The sequence below is a fragment of the Electrophorus electricus genome, chromosome 6 (genome assembly GCF_041902795.1).
Source record: "Electrophorus electricus isolate QZ-2024a chromosome 6, ASM4190279v1, whole genome shotgun sequence".
Taxonomy (NCBI): Eukaryota; Metazoa; Chordata; class Actinopteri; order Gymnotiformes; family Gymnotidae; genus Electrophorus; species Electrophorus electricus.
Window position 1 is genome coordinate 8,813,588 of NC_137502.1, and position 20,733 is coordinate 8,834,320.

The 20,733-nt window shown below is 44.7% G+C and overlaps 1 protein-coding gene across 1 annotated transcript in view; it reads left to right on the top strand.

Annotated features, from left to right (window-relative positions):
- Positions 1–601: 601 nt before the first annotated feature.
- Positions 602–20,733, top strand: part of otogl (otogelin-like) — a 36,208-nt gene continuing 16,076 nt past the window's right edge. Inside the window, exons 1-37 of the mRNA XM_035525448.2 lie at positions 602–782; positions 1,202–1,244; positions 1,830–1,875; positions 2,165–2,243; positions 2,462–2,554; positions 3,148–3,302; positions 4,930–5,051; positions 5,605–5,810; positions 6,184–6,308; positions 6,489–6,595; positions 7,325–7,431; positions 7,645–7,770; positions 8,163–8,271; positions 8,767–8,813; positions 9,000–9,145; positions 9,873–10,005; positions 10,505–10,682; positions 11,208–11,332; positions 12,159–12,368; positions 12,656–12,821; positions 12,931–13,005; positions 13,740–13,783; positions 14,149–14,323; positions 14,451–14,558; positions 14,659–14,797; positions 15,561–15,695; positions 15,863–16,009; positions 16,174–16,293; positions 16,548–16,664; positions 17,141–17,297; positions 17,474–17,500; positions 17,679–17,852; positions 18,017–18,295; positions 18,413–18,530; positions 18,640–18,719; positions 18,863–19,539; positions 20,522–20,699. Coding sequence (XP_035381341.1) covers positions 710–782; positions 1,202–1,244; positions 1,830–1,875; positions 2,165–2,243; positions 2,462–2,554; positions 3,148–3,302; positions 4,930–5,051; positions 5,605–5,810; positions 6,184–6,308; positions 6,489–6,595; positions 7,325–7,431; positions 7,645–7,770; positions 8,163–8,271; positions 8,767–8,813; positions 9,000–9,145; positions 9,873–10,005; positions 10,505–10,682; positions 11,208–11,332; positions 12,159–12,368; positions 12,656–12,821; positions 12,931–13,005; positions 13,740–13,783; positions 14,149–14,323; positions 14,451–14,558; positions 14,659–14,797; positions 15,561–15,695; positions 15,863–16,009; positions 16,174–16,293; positions 16,548–16,664; positions 17,141–17,297; positions 17,474–17,500; positions 17,679–17,852; positions 18,017–18,295; positions 18,413–18,530; positions 18,640–18,719; positions 18,863–19,539; positions 20,522–20,699 — 5,146 coding nt within the window. The 5' untranslated portion in view covers positions 602–709. The remainder of the gene's footprint in view (positions 783–1,201; positions 1,245–1,829; positions 1,876–2,164; positions 2,244–2,461; positions 2,555–3,147; positions 3,303–4,929; positions 5,052–5,604; positions 5,811–6,183; positions 6,309–6,488; positions 6,596–7,324; positions 7,432–7,644; positions 7,771–8,162; positions 8,272–8,766; positions 8,814–8,999; positions 9,146–9,872; positions 10,006–10,504; positions 10,683–11,207; positions 11,333–12,158; positions 12,369–12,655; positions 12,822–12,930; positions 13,006–13,739; positions 13,784–14,148; positions 14,324–14,450; positions 14,559–14,658; positions 14,798–15,560; positions 15,696–15,862; positions 16,010–16,173; positions 16,294–16,547; positions 16,665–17,140; positions 17,298–17,473; positions 17,501–17,678; positions 17,853–18,016; positions 18,296–18,412; positions 18,531–18,639; positions 18,720–18,862; positions 19,540–20,521; positions 20,700–20,733) is intronic.

Below are 20,733 nucleotides of genomic sequence, written 5' to 3' on the forward strand. Positions count from 1 at the left end.
TCATTTCATTCTGCTCTCTTTCCTTTAGTGAAGATGTGGGTCGTGGACAACACATGGCACAACTAGAACTCAAACCTCAAAAGAAAACATGTTTATTTGGTTCCTTTTTGTATATTCGGTCATTTTTAACATTTACATAAAAATGGATAGTTTTTGCTTTATATAAAATTTCAGGAACACGTTAGTCTACTTAAAGTCTGATGTTTCATTTATAGAAGATCATACAAAGCAATTAGGTGCTGTAAACAAGTATTTTACATGAATTATGTTAAGATCCAATTTGATCTTATTTTGAGTACATTTTTAAACCTCTTTAACGTCAAGTAGGCTACAGTCAAGCCCTTATACTTGATATTCTGCAGCACAAGGAATGTCAGTTATTTAACTTTTGCAACAACAACAACAACAAACTGGGTAGAGACTGGGTAGCCAACACTTGATGCGCAGGTGTACTTGACATTCTGATTCTATAACCTCGCGCACCCAGAGTAGCCCAGACCCTCCAATGTCTTTGAAAGAAGATGAAAATTGTACGCGACCCGCTGTGGACAAAAGCTTATCACTCTGCGTAATCTTTTTTTTTTTTCTACTTTAGAAAACAAAGCCATTTTAGGTTTTGAAATCGTTTACCTAAACGTCGACAACTTTCGTGAGTCCGCGAAAATGGCTTCATAATTTTAAATCGTTTCCATAAGGACGCTGCTCTGAGATGAACAAACAGCGGGAAGTGAAACCGTTGTCTCCCTGTATACTATTAATCCTCAAGCTGTTCGTACTTCAAGGTAAGTGTTATAATTCATGTGACGAGTCTTGCTGAATTTTTCTGAAGTATTTTTGAACTAATGCAAATGCAGCAGACTTACAATTCTACAATTACCACATTCTGTGGGAGATTAAAATAACAACAAAACAGCTACACTATAACGTGTATGATAGTTACAGAGTTTAATTTAAAGGCTTAATGGTGCATTAGTTCCCGCGACAATAAACTGTCATTAAAGAACATGTACACAAGTGACACACTGCCATCTAGGCTGATGTTAGCGTCTATATGACTTTAGAATAATATCTATAATCAGATTTTATTTATTAGCTACATCTCTGTGTAACCATATCTGTGAACTGTTTGTTTTCCATGTATTATTCTGTGCTCTCAGATGCTTCAAATGTAAGAGTTAATTTAAGAGTTTCTTCTTGTTAGGACTTTTTTGCCAGGTATCAAAGCCAGAAAATAGCTTGCACAGGTAAATATTTCTATATTTCTATATTATATATTATTTATATATTATATAGAAATATTATATATTTCTATATATATTATTATATATTTTCTATATATATTATTCCTTCTTCCTTTGCTTCTTTCCCCATTCTCAAAGTAGTATTATGAGGTGGCATGAATTACCATATGTTGGTAACTGAAGGAACAAATTTGATAATCTCTATTACTCATCATAAATCTTACTGTTAGTTGTGTGTGTGTGTGTGTGTGTGTGTGTGTGTGTGTTTGTGTGTGTGTGTGTGTGTGTGTGTGTGTGTGTGTGTGTGTGTGCGTGCATGTGTGTGGAGGGGTGTGTGTGTGTGAGAGACAAAGCGAAAGCAAGAAACTGCAATCTCTTTGACAATAAGTTAAATTAGTCCCTAGTTTAACAGAACATTCTGTGATGACTGTAATATTGTAGATAATGTAAGCTCCTCAAATGCCACTAATGAACTTTTTTCAGGATCACCATGCACTATTATTGAAATGACTGTGTGGCATCTCAAGTAGTTGTGCTCTCATCGTCACTGTGCTTTTAATACTGCTCTCTTTGTTCTGCTCCTAAAAGGAGGGTTAATGCACTGCGCCAGAAACGAGATCTCTTCCGTGAGGAGGTGAGTATACCTAAAAGAAATGTCTGGGGAGTGGAGCAAGCACACAAACTCACACGCACACGCACACAAACACACACTCAGTGTACTCTGAGTGTTGACAAAGCTGTCTTTGTAGAGTTTGTAGAATTAGCACAACAGCACTAAGAGCTCGGCTCCAAAACGTCTGCAGATGTCATGCCATCTTAAAGACAGACTGGCAAACATGGCCAGACATGATACTGTGTCTTCCATTCAGCTTAAAATCAAATATAGTGCTCTCTCCACATTTGCAGTATCTTTCCTTTTGCAGACCTTTAGTGCAGTGCTGTCTGATTCAGCTCTCCCTCGACGTATTCTCCACAATTACACAGTTCGAGATGCCTCTACAGGTAACACTGACACAGCACACACACAGACCTATTTAACGATAATAATAATAAGACCTAAATGACAATCGGTCATTGTCAGACCTACTTCAGTCATATACCATTGACTGAAGTGATGTCCTTGAGATGTAATTTGAGGCAAGATTACAATGTACAGTATGGTTTGTGGTTATGATTTGCGGGTATGTGTGCGTGTTCTGTTTGGTTTTGATTTTGGTTAGAGTACTGTGGGTGTCTCAATGGTGGCTGGTGTCAGGACGAAGGGCACTGTGACTGTGTTCAATTCCAGGCTGTGGGAGACCGCTGCCAGATCAGTGAGTAACAAACATTCACCACAGTCAATTGAACATAAAGCTTTGCGCAGGTAATTATGAACATGCGAAGAATGACATAATTGTAGGCCTATTCCTAGGAACTTGAGATCAACGCTAAATACCCTGTCAATATTAACACCGCATACTCTTAAAAGAAATGAGGCCCAGTAAGATCAATTTAAATGACTTTTGTGTATTTGCTGGCATTGGGTTACCAGTGTGCATGGAGCAAAGTGCTGGTGACAAAGACCCTCTGTACATATGTTTAATGAACCGGGCATAGATCTCCTATAAAGCAATCAGGTGTGTCCAGGGCAGGAGGAGGTTATTGTGAAAACTGAGCAATGACTTAAAAGAGATATGTTTCTATGGAGGAGTTTTGATACCACTGTTCACGAAAAAATAAATACTGTTTTGTAGCATCAATAAGGCCAAAAACAAATATTCCTTTATGTGTTATCCCTTATACAAAAGCAATAGGCACTAGAGATGAACATGTTGTTGGATCTGTAACTGGATGTGTTTATATTCAGAAACATACCTCAGTCACTTTCTTTTTTTCCCTGTGAATTTTTTCTTCTTCTTGATATCAGTTCCCAACCTGGGACAGGACAGGGATGGAATTTGTCGTTCATGGGGTCAATACCATTTTGAGACATTCGATGGAATGTATTACTACTTCCCTGGGACGTGCTCGTATATCCTTGCCAAAGACTGCCACTCAGCAGAGCCTCAGTACACTGTGTGGGTGAGTTAAGGATGCTTTTATGTCCTCTGTATTCACCAAACTCACATACAGACCACTAACTCACAGAGCCCTCACTGACCTACAGAATACCCAGTGACCCAGACAGCAACAACTGACACACACAGCACTCACTGACCCACAGAGCCTCCAATGATCCACAGAGCCCCCACTGACCCACAGTGCCTCCACTGACCCACAGAATACCCACTGACCCACAGAACACCCACTTACCCACAGGGCACCCAGTGACCCACAGAGCCCCCACTGACCCAGAGAACACCCACTGTCCCACAGAGCACCCACTGACCCAGAGAGCCCTGACTTACCCACAGAACACCCACTGACCCAGAGAGCCCTGACTTACCCACAGAACACCCACTGACCCAGAGAGCCCTGACTTACCCACAGAACACCCACTGACCCAGAGAGCCCTGACTTACCCACAGAACACCCACTGACCCAGAGAGCCCTGACTTACCCACAGAACACCCACTGACCCAGAGAGCCCTGACTTACCCACAGAGCACCCACTGACCCAGAGAGCCCTGACTTACCCACAGAGCACCCACTGACCCAGAGAGCCCTGACTTACCCACAGAACACCCACTGACCCAGAGAGCCCTGACTTACCCACAGAACACCCACTGACCCAGAGAGCCCTGACTTACCCACAGAACACCCACTGACCCAGAGAGCCCTGACTTACCCACAGAACACCCACTGACCCAGAGAGCCCTGACTTACCCACAGAACACCCACTGACCCAGAGAGCCCTGACTTATCCACAGAACACCCACTGACCCAGAGAGCCCTGACTTACCCACAGAGCACCCACTGACCCAGAGAGCCCTGACTTACCCACAGAGCACCCACTGACCCAGAGAGCCCTGACTTACCCACAGAACACCCACTGACCCAGAGAGCCCTGACTTACCCACAGAACACCCACTGACCCAGAGAGCCCTGACTTACCCACAGAACACCCACTGACCCAGAGAGCCCTGACTTACCCACAGAACACCCACTGACCCAGAGAGCCCTGACTTACCCACAGAACACCCACTGACCCAGAGAGCCCTGACTTACCCACAGAACACCCACTGACCCAGAGAGCCCTGACTTACCCACAGAGCACCCACTGACCCAGAGAGCCCTGACTTACCCACAGAGCACCCACTGACCCAGAGAGCCCTGACTTACCCACAGAGCACCCACTGACCCAGAGAGCCCTGACTTACCCACAGAGCACCCACTGACCCAGAGAGCCCTGACTTACCCACAGAGCACCCACTGACCCAGAGAGCCCTGACTTACCCACAGAGCACCCACTGACCCAGAGAGCCCTGACTTACCCACAGAGCCTTGGTTTACTCAGACTTGTACTTTCCTTGCATTAAAAGTATGTTTTCTCATCAACATTTCAGTAAAGCACTTCTGGCATGAAAATTCATTTGGTTTTTGAAAACTATATGTTAAGAGAAACAGATGAGTAATGAGTAAACTTAAAATGACCTGACTGTTTACGTATGCTTGATAATGTTTCCTTACCATGCTTCTCCATTCCCCCCATTCTCTCTCTCTCTGTCTTGGTCTCTCTTTCACGCTTCCGTTTCTCTTTGAATGGCAGGTTCATAACAGTCGTTCTTGTCATGGCTCAGTGTACTCCTGTCCTCGTGCTCTCAGTCTTTTCTTTCCTAACGAGGAGGAGATCCACATTAGTGGCTACCGGGTGCTGAAGGGGGAACAGAGGTGCGCCTGGAAACATCCTGAATTAAAGATGGGATGAATTAAAGAATGGAGATGGAATTAAGGAATATTGCTTGGAAACATTCATCTGACACCATTTTCCCAAAGCATTTACACTATATTTAATTTTCACAAGCAAAAACATCTTGGATGAAGATAATATATATAATATATCATTATAAGACCAGTATACAATGAATATAAGATTATTATTTTTATAATATAGGATTAGTCTATACATTTTTATAGATATTTTAGTGTTCTAAGTGTCCTTAAAATGTCCTATTAATGAAATAATCTTATCTAAATTTGTTCAAAATTTATTTCTAGAAAGAAGCAAAATTATTTGCCATTTCTGTATCATTTTATTGAAAAGATTACCTAAACTAACTTCAACAGCTAATAGGGAGGCAGATCAATATTAGATACATTGTCTAAAGTCTTAGTTCAAATCACAGAATGTGCACATCTTTCACAGGAACCACTTTTGTAGTTTATTTTTTGATGTTTTGGAATGTTGTTGTTGTATTTGTGTTATTTTTGTTTACTGGTATAGGCTGAGCCTGCCCCAGACGGTGCATAATGTGTTTATTGAGCGGCTAGCCGACTACATCCTGGTGAAGAGCACCTTTGGCTTCTCTCTGGCATGGGACGGGAGCTCAGGGGTCTACCTCAAAATGACAGAGAGCCACAAAGGCCGGCCTTGTGGGCTGTGTGGCAACTACAATGATGACGGATCGGATGATCTAAGCAACAGCCACGGTGAGACAAACCGTGCCCAGACGCACTTATCATATCAGTCAGCAACCATTTCAAGCCAATTATATCAGCTCTGTACAAAGCCGGGCTCAAACAGACTGGCTGGCACTGTGGCTGGACCATTCCCTGCAGCACTCCGGGAGAGTTTATGTGCTTCAGCAATGCATGCGTGGTCAGCATGGTAATTTCCAGGGACTGATTCTATGTTCAACACTGTTTATCTGAACATGGACCCGTGCATATTCTCTCTCTCTTACTCCTCAGATACAGGGTGAATGAGCGTCTATCATAAGCTGTCAGGCCGAGCCTGTGACACACTGTGATACTCTAATATCAGTGATGCTGTGTGTTCCTGTGCTTGGCGTTGCTCTGGTAGGCATGAACTCGGACGATGTGGCTGAGTTTGGGAACACCTGGGCTGTGGCGCTTCCTCACGAGCATCCCTGTCCTGCAGTAGATGACGACTTCCCTGGGCCATGTTCACTGGAGTCAGATATGGATGTACGTCTGTCCCTGACAGTTTTGTGGACAGGGCCAGTGTTAGAGAGCTCCTGTAACAGAGCAGATGTTAGAATGTAGGTGCACAGCTAGATGTAGGTTTGACTATGTCTGTTCATGCGTGATATCTGCACACATAGGCTTTATGTGTTCAGAGAACTGTGTTTAATGTGACTCACACAGGATGCCATTGAGAAGTGTAGCGCCATGCTCTTCTTTCCTTTCATCTCCTGCCATGAGAACATTGATCCCAATCCTTTTGTTGCCAGCTGTGTCTCGGACCTGTGTGTGTAAGTCACACTTTTATGTGAACGTATGCGTGTGCGTTTGTGTATGCATGTGCATGCATATGTGTTCATGCGTTTAAACTATTTAAACATATAAAAGTTGACAGGATTGTCCTGTAGTGAGAGATTGACTACACTCTATACATTAAACCTTTGACAAAAATATCAGTAGGTATATTTCCCCCCATGTTTATTCTTTAGTCTCTTTTCAACATTCCACACTAAGCAATTACAGCAGGATTACGGTCATTAAATGAAAGTACTTTTAGTGTGTGTGTGCATGTGTGTGCGCGCGCGTGTGTGTGTGTGTGTGTGTGTGTGTGTGTGTGTGTGTGTATGTGTGATGTGTGGTGTGTGTGTATACTCATGTGTTCTCTTGTGTGAGCATGTTAGATTGGACTAGATTGATTAAAGTGATAACATAGCTGCTTGGGTTATGAGTAGGCTCTGACCGAGCTGCTGAGTGATACGGTAGAAAGGGGATCAGATTACAAAAGCACTCTGAGTTGAGCAGTGGGATATTTGTTTAGTTTTCTCTAAGTGTCTACTGACTGTATGGAAATTTTGAACTGTATTTGAAAACATTAGACTAGTGATTGCATTTGCCAAAAGTGATTTTGATCCGTTTGCCTCACTTGTACCTTAACATGCATATTGACAGCACATTAGGTGCAACCCATATTCCTAAATGTCTCTGTTTCAAAAAAGGTAAACTGTGTTTGTCATTTTCAGCTCAAATGATGAAGAGACGTTTTGCAGAACACTGGTTGAATACACCAGAGCCTGCTCACATGTTGGCTACCCTGTCCGAGAATGGAGAGACAGCTTCCCTACATGTGGTCAGTCTAGGCTTGCTAGTTTACTTAGTCAATCCCATCCCACACGACTGCAGGCTAGCTAAGGGCAGCTGATCCAGAAACGAGGAAAAGTAACATGGGAATATAAAGTTTATTAACAGTTACCTGCATTCAGCAACACTGTAGTCCATATCATACAACACTGCAGTCTACTGAGCACTTTGTATTGAATGCTTGATCTGTGGTGTGTTGCAGCGGATGGTTGTGAAGACAGCTTTGTCCACAGAGACTGCATCAGCTGCTGCCCCCCTACCTGCACTTTTGAAAAAGAGTGTCTGGGCACCAACCTGCACTGCCTGGATGGCTGTTACTGCCCTGACGGTGGGACTTGTGCTATAATTCTCTCTGAAATTACAGATACATGTAGCACAGCAAGACTCTAGCTAAACATCGAGCTTTCTCACAGTCGGGAAATGAAAACACGTTTATATACCTTATGATATGGAATTTTTCAGATTTGTAGTATTTAAACCAACTGAGTAATCTAAGGGTGGCTCCCTGAACACGAAGCCTTGCCTTGGGGTAAACTGCAGTGCTAGGGTAAACATGAAAAATCTTTTTTATTGTAGCCGTAACCCTAGTGTGCATCTGAGAAACCATCATTAGATGTTTATTCCTGCTGTTCCAGAGATGCGGCCTCTTTTCCCTGCAGGTTAGTATAGCTAGCAGGGTCATTTCTATCCGTTCACAACTGTCTCTCCTCCGTCTCCCAGGGCTGATTCTCCAGAACGGCACATGTATAGCAGTGTCCCAGTGTCCCTGTGTGTATCACGGCACGGCGTATCCTTTGGGCCATGTCCTGGAGCAGGGCTGTACTATCTGGTGAGAAGACATCATCGTTTAGATTCATAACTGAGGTAAATTCATCCTTAAGAATGAAATCCACTATGGCTGGGGATGTCAGACCCTGGAGCATCATGGCCTTCCTCAGCCCTCAGTACACACGAGTACCCTCTTTTGTGTTATTTGAAAGTATGGAAAATTGCTAGTTAAATTATCCAGAAAACACCACTACCCTCCACCAGCAATCCCATGCTTCCCACGGAGGATTGCTTTAGACATGGAAACCGTCCCCTGGATCAGGGTCCCAGTACCCTCATTGAGAGAGACAGAGGTTACACCTGGTACACCACACAAAATTAACAAGAGCATTATATCATTTTTACATAGTTGAAGCAATAAGGATTTGCCATTATGGTTAACAACTCATGCACTAAGGCTGTTCTTCGTCAACAGCCCTAGGATGTAAGTAGATTTGGTGCAGAATATACTATGGGCAGAACGTGTATTTCATTCTGATATAAATTATGTTTTCAGCATCTGCATGGGAGGAACATGGAACTGCACTGAAAACAACTGCACTGGTAAGACTTCATGTCTGTCTTCTTTTTCTGATGGGTTATTCCCCATATTTATTTGTATCAACATATCGGCCTATTTGAATGTTTACAATTACATAAAACATAGATGTAGTCTGTAGTCTAACATGACATACATGTGCTTGTAATCATTATCGTGATAGAGGATGTCAATGTGTGTTTGATCTATAGCGGAGTGCATGGTGATAGGTGATACACACGTGACCACCTTCGACGGCCGAAACTTCATGCACACAGGCACATGCCAGTACGTGCTGGTGAAAAGTCGCAGGAACACCAAGTTCACCATCACGCTGCAGTACGCAGCCTGTGGAGAGGTGAGGGGTGTGTGTACATGTTTGCATGCCTGCAAGCAGACGTGTGTATGTGTGTGTTAGTGTGTCTTACATACAGTAAGAGGCTTGTTGATGTTGCCTCAAATTTTGTTTTTTACAAAAACACATGGGAACAAAATACGGAGAAGTTAATACAAACAACAAAAAAAAAGGAAAATACCTACAGGTAATAAACTGACTGCTTTTCTTATTCAGGAGACTTAAAAAATAATGAAAGAGTTTGTCAGTTGGGAGTGCATTTTAAATGGATATGCCCCAAATGCTGTTAAAACTGAGCACCAGGTTGTATCCAACAGTGGCTCTCTGACCCAGTCCGGGTGAGCCCATGCGTTGCTCCTTTCTCTGTGCTAGCATACCTGTGCCAAAATACCTGTGATAACATACCTGTGTTAAAATACCTGTGCTAACATACCTGTTATTTCATATATTTTCCTGTAAAATATTAGTAAAAGGATTCTCAGTATTGCTACACATTATGGAATTATACACTGTACTTCTTTGCTTTTGTGTGTGTGTGTGTGTGTGTGTGTGTGTATGTATGTGTGTGTGTGTGTGTGTATGTATGTGTGTGTGTGTGTGTGTGTATGTATGTGTGTGTGTATGTATGTGTGTGTATATGTATGTGTGTGTGTGTGTGTGTGTGTGTGTGTGTGTGTGTATGTGTGTGTGTGTATGCATCGTGTTTTATCTTGTTGGTTGTGTTGCTCAGTCTCAGGAACACTCCTGTACTCACTCAGTGACTCTAGTGGTGGATGAGGATGTCAGCAGGCAAGTCACCCTCACTAGAGAAGGAGAGGTCATCATTGGAGCCAGCATAGCTGTCATATTACCTTATTCAGATGGTAAGACCAGATGGATTTTAAGTTCTGGTGCCTCTGGTGCCAGAAAGGAATAAGACAAGGAGGAACATCATGCAAAATCTGTTAATAAACTGTTAAAAGTCCACTGGGGAATTTTGGTAGTCGCTGTTTCAACATTATTCCAGGAACCTTTGACTGGGAACTTTTTGGTTTAAAGTGACCTCACACCCATTTGTTTCCAGTCAAAACTGGCTGTTATCTCATCAGCTGAAATAGATGTCCTAGTGCTCATTCTCTGTCAAAGCGGTCTGGGGGTTTGTTAGGTCACATACAGAATTGGCCAGGTGTATACACCTATCTTGCAATGTTGCATAGGCAGCTGTCTGAAAAAACAGTGATTACTTGTGCATGTTTTGGAGGAAGCACATGTCTTCATCCTTCAGGTTTATCTGTCATGCAACAGGAGAATCATAGATTGCTTATGGTAACTATATATGTGTTGTTTGTTGTGTGTGTGTGTGTGTGTGTGTGTGTGTGCCAGATCTGTTGGAAGTGCGCAGGCTGACCTCTGTGTTTGTGGGCCTGCGGGCTTCGTTTGGGTTGAATATGCATTATGACTGGCATGGTGGGAGGATATACCTGCAGCTGGACAGCACCTGGACAGGCTCCACCCTCGGCCTCTGTGGAACTCTAAATGGCAACCTGCGAGATGACTTCCTGTGAGCTCCTCTCAGCTCAAGTTTGGTTTATTTGTCACATACATAGTCATACACAGTATAACTCGCAGTGAAATGGTGGAGTAGCTCCCCACTACTCTTCTGTCACTTTACATTCACAGTCTCATTGACATCCCATTTATGTCCCGTTTACTGCATCAAAATCAGCAATAAAACATTAATAAAGGAATAAAACAGATCTAATCATAATTGTATTTTCAATCACATATTTCAATGATGTGTGCTATTGTGCATTATCTGGTACATTTTGCCCAAAGGTTCAGTTTAACCCACTGATCCAACCAAAACAAGCAGAGGACTGAGAAGTCAAATATTGTCGATTCCCTTTGTATCATTCTGAAGGTGGACCTAAATGTACTTTGTTCAAGGTTGTGCCTGGGTCCTATGCAAGCATAACACTAAGGCTTTGAGTAAAAGTGCGTGTGCGTGTGCGTGTGTGCGTGTGCGTGTGTGTGTGTGTGTGCGTGTGTGTGTGTGTGTGTGTGTGCTCTGCTCTCTTTGTCTCAGCTCCCCTGCTGGTATGATAGAAGGGACTCCACAGCTGCATGTCAATGCCTGGAAAGTGTCATCAGCGTGCATCAGCCCTGTTAACATCCCCATCATCGATCCCTGCGAGATGAACCAACAGAATGGTACACAGCCGTTGTCATATACCAAGCCTTTCTTTAGCTTAGCCAGAACAACATACATCACACAAATAAGATAGAAGCTTATCATAGGTCTCTACTTGGGGCAGATGTAGCTCAGTGGTTAAGGTACTGGACTACTAACATGAAGGTTACTAGTTCAAGCCCTACCTTTGTCATGTTGAATAAAAGTGTCTGCCAAATACTATAAGTTTTCTCTTTACAAGACATGTCTGATTTGGGCTAAGTTTCAGTTAAGTTATAGAAGATCTGTGATTTCATGGTAAACCCTCAGTGATTATACTGGTGTCTGGCCCTCTTTCACACATTTATATAAATGTTCTTTATCTGTTCAACAGTTGAGAAGTAGGTTTTGCTAATTGAAAACATTCTTTTGGTTGTCTGTGCTCCTCCAGATCATTTGCAATAAGTTGTTAGCTCTCTTGTGGGATAACTATAAATGTATTTGCACACAGGTGCCCAAAAATCACCTGAGAAGCCATCCGTTGCATTCTTTTGATAGAAATTTGTAAAAAAAAAAAAAAAAAAAAGCACTTATTAATCCAATATGGTTCATCTAATATAGATGCACACATCATTAAAATAAACATTTTGCACTTTAATTCATAGTTATTATTTCAACTCAAATTCAGTGTTTTAGAGTATAGATCCAAAAACACCAAAACTTATGGGCTTATGGACTGCACTGAATATACAGTATATGATACTACATTTCTTTATTTCAAAATAAATATGCTGCGGTATTTGTTAGTTTTCTATCTTGATTGTCATCTTTAAGGTTGTGATGCAGTAAGGGCATGTTGTGTTGCAGTGTTCTACGCCTCCGTGTGTGATGTTCTGATGGGAGATGTGTTTGCTCCATGTCACACTTACGTCGGGCCCAGCATGTACCAGCAACAGTGCCGCTACCAAGCATGCCATTGTGGCAGCGGCTGTCTGTGCACCGCCCTCGCCCACTACGCCTACGTCTGCCTCAAACACCACGTCACCATCAACTTCAGAGCACACGTCTCAGAATGCGGTCTGTCTGCATCTCCACTTGGGTGTCTGTCTGTCTATTCAAGTGCTGTTGAGCACTACGAGAAGACTCTGCTGACTCCTGACCCGAGCCCGTGTGTGTGGGGATGCATGTTTGTGTGTGTGTGTGTGTGTGTGTGCGTGTGTGTGTGTGTGCGTGCACGTGCATGTGTGTATGTGTGTGTGCATATGTGGATGTGGATGTGTGTGCACGCGTGCGTGTATGTGTGTGTGTGTGTGTACATGCACCTGTGTATGTGCGTGTTTGTGTGTGTGTTTGCGCGAGTGCAGGCATGGTGTGTTTGGGCGGGATGATGTACCATTCCTGCACATCATCGTGTGGGAGGACGTGCCAGTCGGTGAGCAGCGGTGAGGTGTGTGATGGGGACTGCGCTGAGGGATGCAGCTGTATGGACGGAATGTTCTACGATCATGCTCGTCAGCGCTGTGTACTGCTGTGAGCCTACACACACACATTCAGCAGCAAAGTGTAGCGTTTTCATTTAGCTTGCTGCATTCTCTTTTGAGCATATGTCCCCAAGTCACATGGCATTCTGTCTCCCTAGTTCTCAGTGCCATTGTTACTTCATGGGGTCAGTCTTCCAGCCAGAAGATGTCTCCTTTAGCTCCTCTGGGCCTTGGTAAGTTTGTGTGTGTGTGTGTGTGTGTGTGTGTGTGTGTGTGTGTGTGTGTGTGTGTGTGTGTGTGTGCGTGCATACTTGAGTGCATGCTCGTGTGTATGTGCGTGTGTGTTGTTTGGTGAATTATCATTTATAAGTTCTGGGTAATGTTTTATTGCATGTTATAAATTTGTAACAAACAAATATTTACAAATGTGTAATATACACATTCAATATATATATTTTTTGTATTTTATGCTTTTTGTCACTACTCTGTTTATTAAATAGTGCAAACCCTTATGAAATCCATTTTTAGAATGGCCCTATGTACTCAAAGTAGATAAAGTCAGAATGCAAATAATGTCTACAATTAGAAACAATTAGGACATAATACAGAGAAGATTGGATAAAACAATAAATAAAGATATCAATATCAAGACAATGAGAAAACCCACTGCAGAGCCTTACGCAAAGAAAACACAATGAAATATTACTAGTAAAGATACAAAAAAATGTAAAACACATCTTCTGCCTAAACCAATCAATTAAAGGTGCTTAAAACAACTTTTAGACTACAAGCTTTTGAAATGTTAAAATATTCTGAAGTTCATTACACTGACAAAAAGCAAAGAACAACGCTACAGTGAAGGTGGTTGTAATTGTGCTCTGATGTGTTAACCGTGTGGATCTCCTGCTAGTGTAGCTGTCTGCGCACTACGTGGGCTGATGTAATGTTGCATGTGCTTTGTTCCCAGTCTCTGCAGAAATGCTCGCATGGAGTGTGTGCCTGAAGAAAGAGGTAAATATAATGTATAATGAATCAGAGAGAAAGCGAGAGGAAGAGGAAGAGAGATGAGAGTTGGTTGTCTTTATACCTTTGACAAAGTTACCTGGAAAACACTAGTGTAGGCCTCTAAAAAATCTTGCATGCTGCATCTGAAATGTCTTGTTAGATGTCTATTTTTCATAACAAATAATATGTACTCTAACCTCAGACAGCCTTTTCTACAGTATTTTTGGGTAAATATCCAAAAATGTCACACTGTCTTGCAAATAATCTTTCACTGTACTGTTTGTATCGCAAACAAACCATCCATGCCTTTGAACTTTAGCTCATTCATCGGGGGGTTTCTCAGTATCTCCCATCCCTTCTGCTTTCTTCAGAGCCTGAGAGGGGTGAGTGTCCGAATGGGAAAGTTTACTATGACTGCAGGGGCCAGCTTGGGGCGGGGCCATCTGGTGTGGGCGTGGCCTGTGAGCTGACATGTAGGAACCTGATGTTGAATCTCACCTGTTCCCCCATGACTCCCTGTGTGCCAGGGTGCGGATGTCCTGCAGGGTACTCTCCATGCCTGTCTCTGCCTACACTAGCACATGTAACACATGTGGATCACAAAACATCACAGAGGATGTTAAAAATGTTTATATACGTTAAATGTGCAGCTCGGTGTGTTTCTTATTCACAGATTGGTTGGTCATAACGGACACTGTTATTACCCAGAGAACTGCCCCTGTGCCTGGCTAGGTCTGGAGTATCTTCCTGGGGAGACAGTGGACACACCCTGCTACCGCTGGTCAGTGTGTTTACATAGAGGATTTTTTTCATATTAAAGTGGACTAACTAAACTATCGTGTGTATTTCTTAAGTCTTTAGCATGTTGTTTCTGTCTTCAGTGTGTGCCACCGTGGGTCCTTTAACTGCACATACTTTCCTTGCCCGGCTGTCTGCACCGTCTACAGTGACCGTCATTACCACACTTTTGATGGCCTGGAGTACGACTATGTCAGTGACTGCCAGGTCTACCTAGTAAAGGTACTATTGAGTGCATGTGTGTTTGTGTGTGTGCATGAGTCAGCTAGGTTCACTGTTCAAGAATAATCATCAGTGAGCGTCGCCCTTTGTGGAGAGTTTGTGAGTAAATCAGATTTTTTTTGAGTCTTAAGTAGAAAGGAGCTTACCAGCTTCCGTGAACACATCCACAAGGACACACTTTTAAACTTGCCAAAGCATTCTCAAAAACAACAAAGGGCTAAGAAGGAGTGTGTGTGTGGGAGCGCGCAAGTGAGCGAGCTGGCCGGGCGGCTCTCTGTCAGGGCGGATAGGGTGGCAGGAAGGGAATCGGCTCCCACAGCTGCTAATCTTGGGAAAATCAGAGTGGATCTTTTAATTAGAGCAGGAGCGCTGTAACGGAGCCCCGGTGAATGTCAGAGCCCGCGAGCTAACACACCACACCAACTCAGCACAGCCCCAAGGCTAACAAAGAGCAATCTGTTCCCAATCAGCCTACGCACTGCAATCTGCTACTGCCCTGAGTGTGTGCGTCTGTGCGCGTCTGTCTATCCGTCCGTGTGTGGTATGGCTGTGTCGGTGAATGGACTTTGGTGTCTGTTAAAGGGCAGCAAGTCTCAGAGGAGACCACTGATCTACTTGGGCGGGGGGGACAGAGCCCTCGACCATTACATAAAGAGTTTGAACGAACACACACACACACACACACACACACACACATTGAAACATGCCTAAGGTAACATGTTAAAATGTTTTTATGCATCATGTTTGTTATTTCTGTATATAGAGCACAGGCGATACAGAGATTTCCATCACGGCTCAGAATAAAGACTGCTACGAGAGCGGAATAGTTTGCATGAAGAACCTGCTCATCTACGTTGGGCTTACTAAACTCTACTTCAATGATAACTCAGGCAAACCTGTGAGTCACACACAACATTAACAGCTCTGATATAACAGCCTTTTACTGCAGTCCAAAAAAGCCCTCAATTCGAGAAAGTGCTTTCATTGGCCATCTGACTTCAGGCATGGTGTTTACGTGGTGTGCATGTGGAGTTCACTGGCTTTGTGTCTGTGGTGGCTTTTCAGAGCTCCTCCACGGTGGTGGGGCGGGGCTATGAGTTTGAGCTGTGGGGCGCAGGATACTACACCGTGGTCCATTTCCCTGCCCAGGACCTAACTGTGCTCTGGGATCGCAAGACTACTGTCCTCATTCGTGCTGGGCCACGATGGAAGGTTAGAGGTTCTGCTTCACTACAAGGGCACTGAATTTATGTCCTTTTGAATTTATGTCCTTCTGAATATGTCCTTCAAACATATCAGCTGTCAGTGCACACACACACACACACACACACAAGCTGAGCCTGAGCTGTTTCCAATTTGTTTGTGTTTGTCGTCAGGGTCAGTTCAGTGGCATGTGTGGCAACTTTGACATGGTGACGGTGAATGACATGACCACAGCAGGGCACATGGAGGTCAGCAACGCTCAGGCCTTTGGAGACAGCTGGGCCCTGGGCCAGGTAGACCTACTGCCATGGGGGTAACCTGAGAATGACTGCCTGCCCAGGACAATAAGAGGAAGACAGGAAGGATAATAGAATAATTTCTAGTCATAACAGGCTGTCTGGGTCTAAATGGGAATCTTGAACTATTAGAGACAGGATGAGGCATTTCTGTGATTATATTTGTATCAGATAATTGCTTGTTTCATAAGGTGTAAAATTGTCATCCTCCTTCTGTTGCATTTGTGCACATGTGCATGTGTTGTGCGTAGTGTGAGAGTGAATTTGTGGTGCGAAGGCCATGTGAAGGAGACCTGAGCAGACAGCCGTATGCCAAGCGAGAATGTGGACTCCTGTACAGTGACGTTTTTGCCCCATGTCACAATGTGGTAAGTGCGTCCCACAGGAGTTCAGCGATGCATTCTGTGTACTAAAGAAAAGGGCGCTGCTTACCCACAGCCACACACACATTTGCACCACTAACACACACCCATGCCCCTGTGCCACACATGGTGGTGATGTGTCAGCTGATAGCAATGAAACCGATGCCTCGGTGATGAGAGAATGCTTAGCAGTATTCTGTCATTTGGCCAGTAGGTGGGGTAGTATCACAAGAATAAAATAAATGGTACATACAGTATTGCTATGTTCATTTATCAAACTTGTGCTATTTGCAGAAATATTTGCATAGAATGTGTTTATTTTGAAATGTCAGTGTGTGACTGATATTACTTCCCGGTTTCTGATGGTGATTGGCATGGTATGAATGGGAAGGTAAGTCAATCTCAGTGGGCATTTCTCTCCCCAGCCTACCTGGCGGTATTGTCCTGTGGTCATTAGTGTGACTAATCTCTCTGGCCCCCAGGTGGACGTGACCTGGTTCTATAAGAACTGTTTGACAGACACGTGCAACTGCAATCGTGGTGGGGACTGTGAGTGCCTGTGTACCAGCATTGCTGCATATGCACACAAGTGCTGTCAGCATGGCGTAACTGTGTACTGGAGGTCTCCCACTGTCTGCCGTAAGGGCGCGCGCACGCGCATACACACGCAGCACCAAAACAATGATGTATTGGCCTACTTGCACTGTCCATCATCAAAGCCAGTTTAATTAGTTAGCCAACACTAAGATCTCTACCACACATATGTGGACATAGACACATTTTGATAATTTTTTTTTTTTTTTTTTTTGTTCTAGCCTATGACTGTGAATACTACAACCAAGGTAGGGATTCCTATCCTTCTTTGTCATTTAAGATCTTTTACTTAGAGGATTTTAAAATCCTCTTAACATTATTAAATCCATAATAATCTGAATTACACCTACAGAGCAGTGTTTTGTGTGTGTGTGTGTGTGTGTGTGTGTGTGTGTGTGTGTGTGTGTGTGTGTGCGTGCTGTTCAGAGCTCGGCGAGGGCCCATTCACTCTGTCCAGTACTGAGCGGAATGACTCGGTGTGTGTGTTTGGGGCGAACGTCAGTAGTGGGGAGGTGTTCCCTTTGCTGAGGAGCAGTGCTCAACCTCCCTCCATGCTCAACATCATGATCACCAGCGGCCTTTACAAGGACCGAGCTTCACGTAGGAGTGCACATTCTCACACGTTCTCACACGTTCTCACGCATCCTCACACATTCTCATACACTCTCACACACTGTTACACATTCTCACACATTCTCACACATTCTTGTTGGTGCTCAGGGGCTGTGGCGAGTGTTACAGAATTAGAGCTGATGTGATTTCAGGGATTCCTGTTGTCTTACTGGAGTCTGCCGAGAGGCCGAACTACTTCCTGTATGTCACAGCAAATCTTGGAGTGCGACTGGAGCACTGGCAGTCTGGGGAGGTGTTTCGTCGCCGGGCAACCTTCATTCATCACCAGGGCTTGTGGTTGCCTGGGCGATCATCCTTTGAGTTGTATAGTCAGAAGGGCATCTTCCTCACACTCACACACACACATGCACGTGCACAGCGCTATGACAACTCGCCCTCTTTCAAAGGGAGCAGCAGTTTTCTCGTGGAGGGTAAGCTTGTTCATGCTAACCCACACACCACGCCTGCACTGCTATTGCCTGAGACATGCTTACGCTCTGCTAATCTCTTAGCTTGTTTTAGCACGCGTGATTTGTCTTGTGTTTCAGAGAGCACTTTTGTTATCCCGTACCGCCTGATGTGTGAGTGGAAGTACCACTCGTGTGCCAGCCCATGTGCAAAAACGTGTCGCGACCCCGATGCAACGCGCTGCCAGTTCCTGCCACCGTAAGAGTCTGCATTTGTCACCTGTGCACCTCCAAACCCTCAGAATGTAAAGGTGGCAGGGAGCGGTGCTTGCGCTCACTGCCTGGGCCGCGCCCCTCTATGTGTGCAGGCTGGAGGGCTGCTTTCCCCGTTGTCCCAGGGGCATGCTATTGGACGAGGTCACCAGGAGGTGTGTCTACCGAGATGACTGTGAGTGTGAACGCCTCCCCTCCTTTGCCGTCGTCAACATCATCATCGTCGTCGTCGTCGTCATCATCGTCATCGTCTGCATACGATACAGATATGGTGGATTGTTGCTTAACGCTGATGTTTTTGATGGGTTTTTTTGGCAGGTGTAACACTTTTGCCCACTCCGACTCCATATACGTTTGTGACCCGGTCTAACAGAACCACCACAGCTACCATGCCAGTTCTGACAACCACCACAACACCTACAACTACAACCACCACTAGTACCGTGACAACCACAACCACGACCGCTGCTCCCACCACTGCAGGCACCACTAGCACGACATTAATAACTGAGCCTGTTGCTTCAAGTTCATGGCCCACAGAGTCCATCCCTCCTACCCGATCAGCCAGTACACCCATCTTTACAGTTACCGCACCCACTCCTGCAACCTCCTCTCCACCAACCACAGCGCCTCCTACCACCATGGCCTCAACCACCCAATCACCCAGCACACCCCCTGCCTCCGTCATGACAACAACTCCATCACCGCCTCCCGCCACCACATCAGAGGAAACAACCACCTTGGCTGTCACCACAATGACTCCTTCCACCACTCCCGCTGTTACCACAATGATAACTCTGCCCACCTCCGTCCCTATGGAAACAACCTCCCTCACTACAGCGACTGAGGGGTACTACCTTCCTGTGGTGACAACAGAGGCGCTCGCTGAGACCTCGGAGCTCGCGTCCATGACTCCCTCACCCTCTCCCACCCTGGAGACCACCATGATGACAACCGTGCTCCCTCCTTTCCTGCTGCCCACAGGCCCGTGCACAGTGAGCATGACCACACACACATTCCACTACACACCGCAGCATACCAAACATGCGACACACCTCACACATTCCACTACACACCGCAGCATACCAAACATGCGACACACCTCACACATTCCACTACACACCGCAGCATACCAAACATGCGACACACCTCACACATTCCACTACACACCGCAGCATACCAAACATGCGACACACCTCACACACTCCACTACACACCGCAGCATACCAAACATCCGACACACCTCACACATTCCACTACACACCGCAGCATACCAAACATCCGACACACCTCACACATTCCACTACACACCGCAGCATACCAAACATCCGACACACACATTTCACTACACACCGCAGCATAGCAAACATCCGACACACCTCACACATTCCACTACACACCGCAGCATACCAAACATGCGACACACCTCACACATTTTACTACACACCGCAGCATACCAAACATCTGACACACCTCACACATTCCACTACACACCACAGCATACCAAACATGCGACACACCTCACAGATTTTACTACACACCGCAGCATAGCAAACATCTGACACTAATGCTGCCCTCTTGCAGTTTGTTTAACAAATCCTTCCTACATAACACACAATGAATTATGTACTCACACCCTTAACTGTAAATCTGTGCCCAGGCCAATGAAATCCCATGTCTGCGATCTACCAATAACTCCTTGTATGTTGAGGCATTCTTGGTCTGCTGCCAGCACAGCCATGTCAGTGAGGAGGATGTATGACTGCAGGTTTAGGAGCATTTCAGAAGAGCTTTGGTAGAAATATATGAGCTATGTTAGCTCACATTACATCTATTACATCGCTGGCCATGTAATAAACTCATTCATAACGTTTGCTAGATTAAAGCATAATATATATAATAGAATGCATCTTACAAAATGTCATGTCAGCCTCCTCTGTGGTATGAGTCTTCTGTGTGTGTTTTGTCCCCATGCAGCCTCCGTACTCCGTGCGAGTGGACGAGTGCAGCGAGTACATCTGCTTGAATGGGCAGCTGATGCTGCACAACTCCTCTCAGCACTGCAGGTTCAACATCACACAGCCACAGTGCAACCTCCTGGGCATGCCCATTCAGATCAACACAGATGTGTGCTGCCCGCTGTGGAGCTGTCCCTGTGAGATACACACACACACACATGCAGACAAACG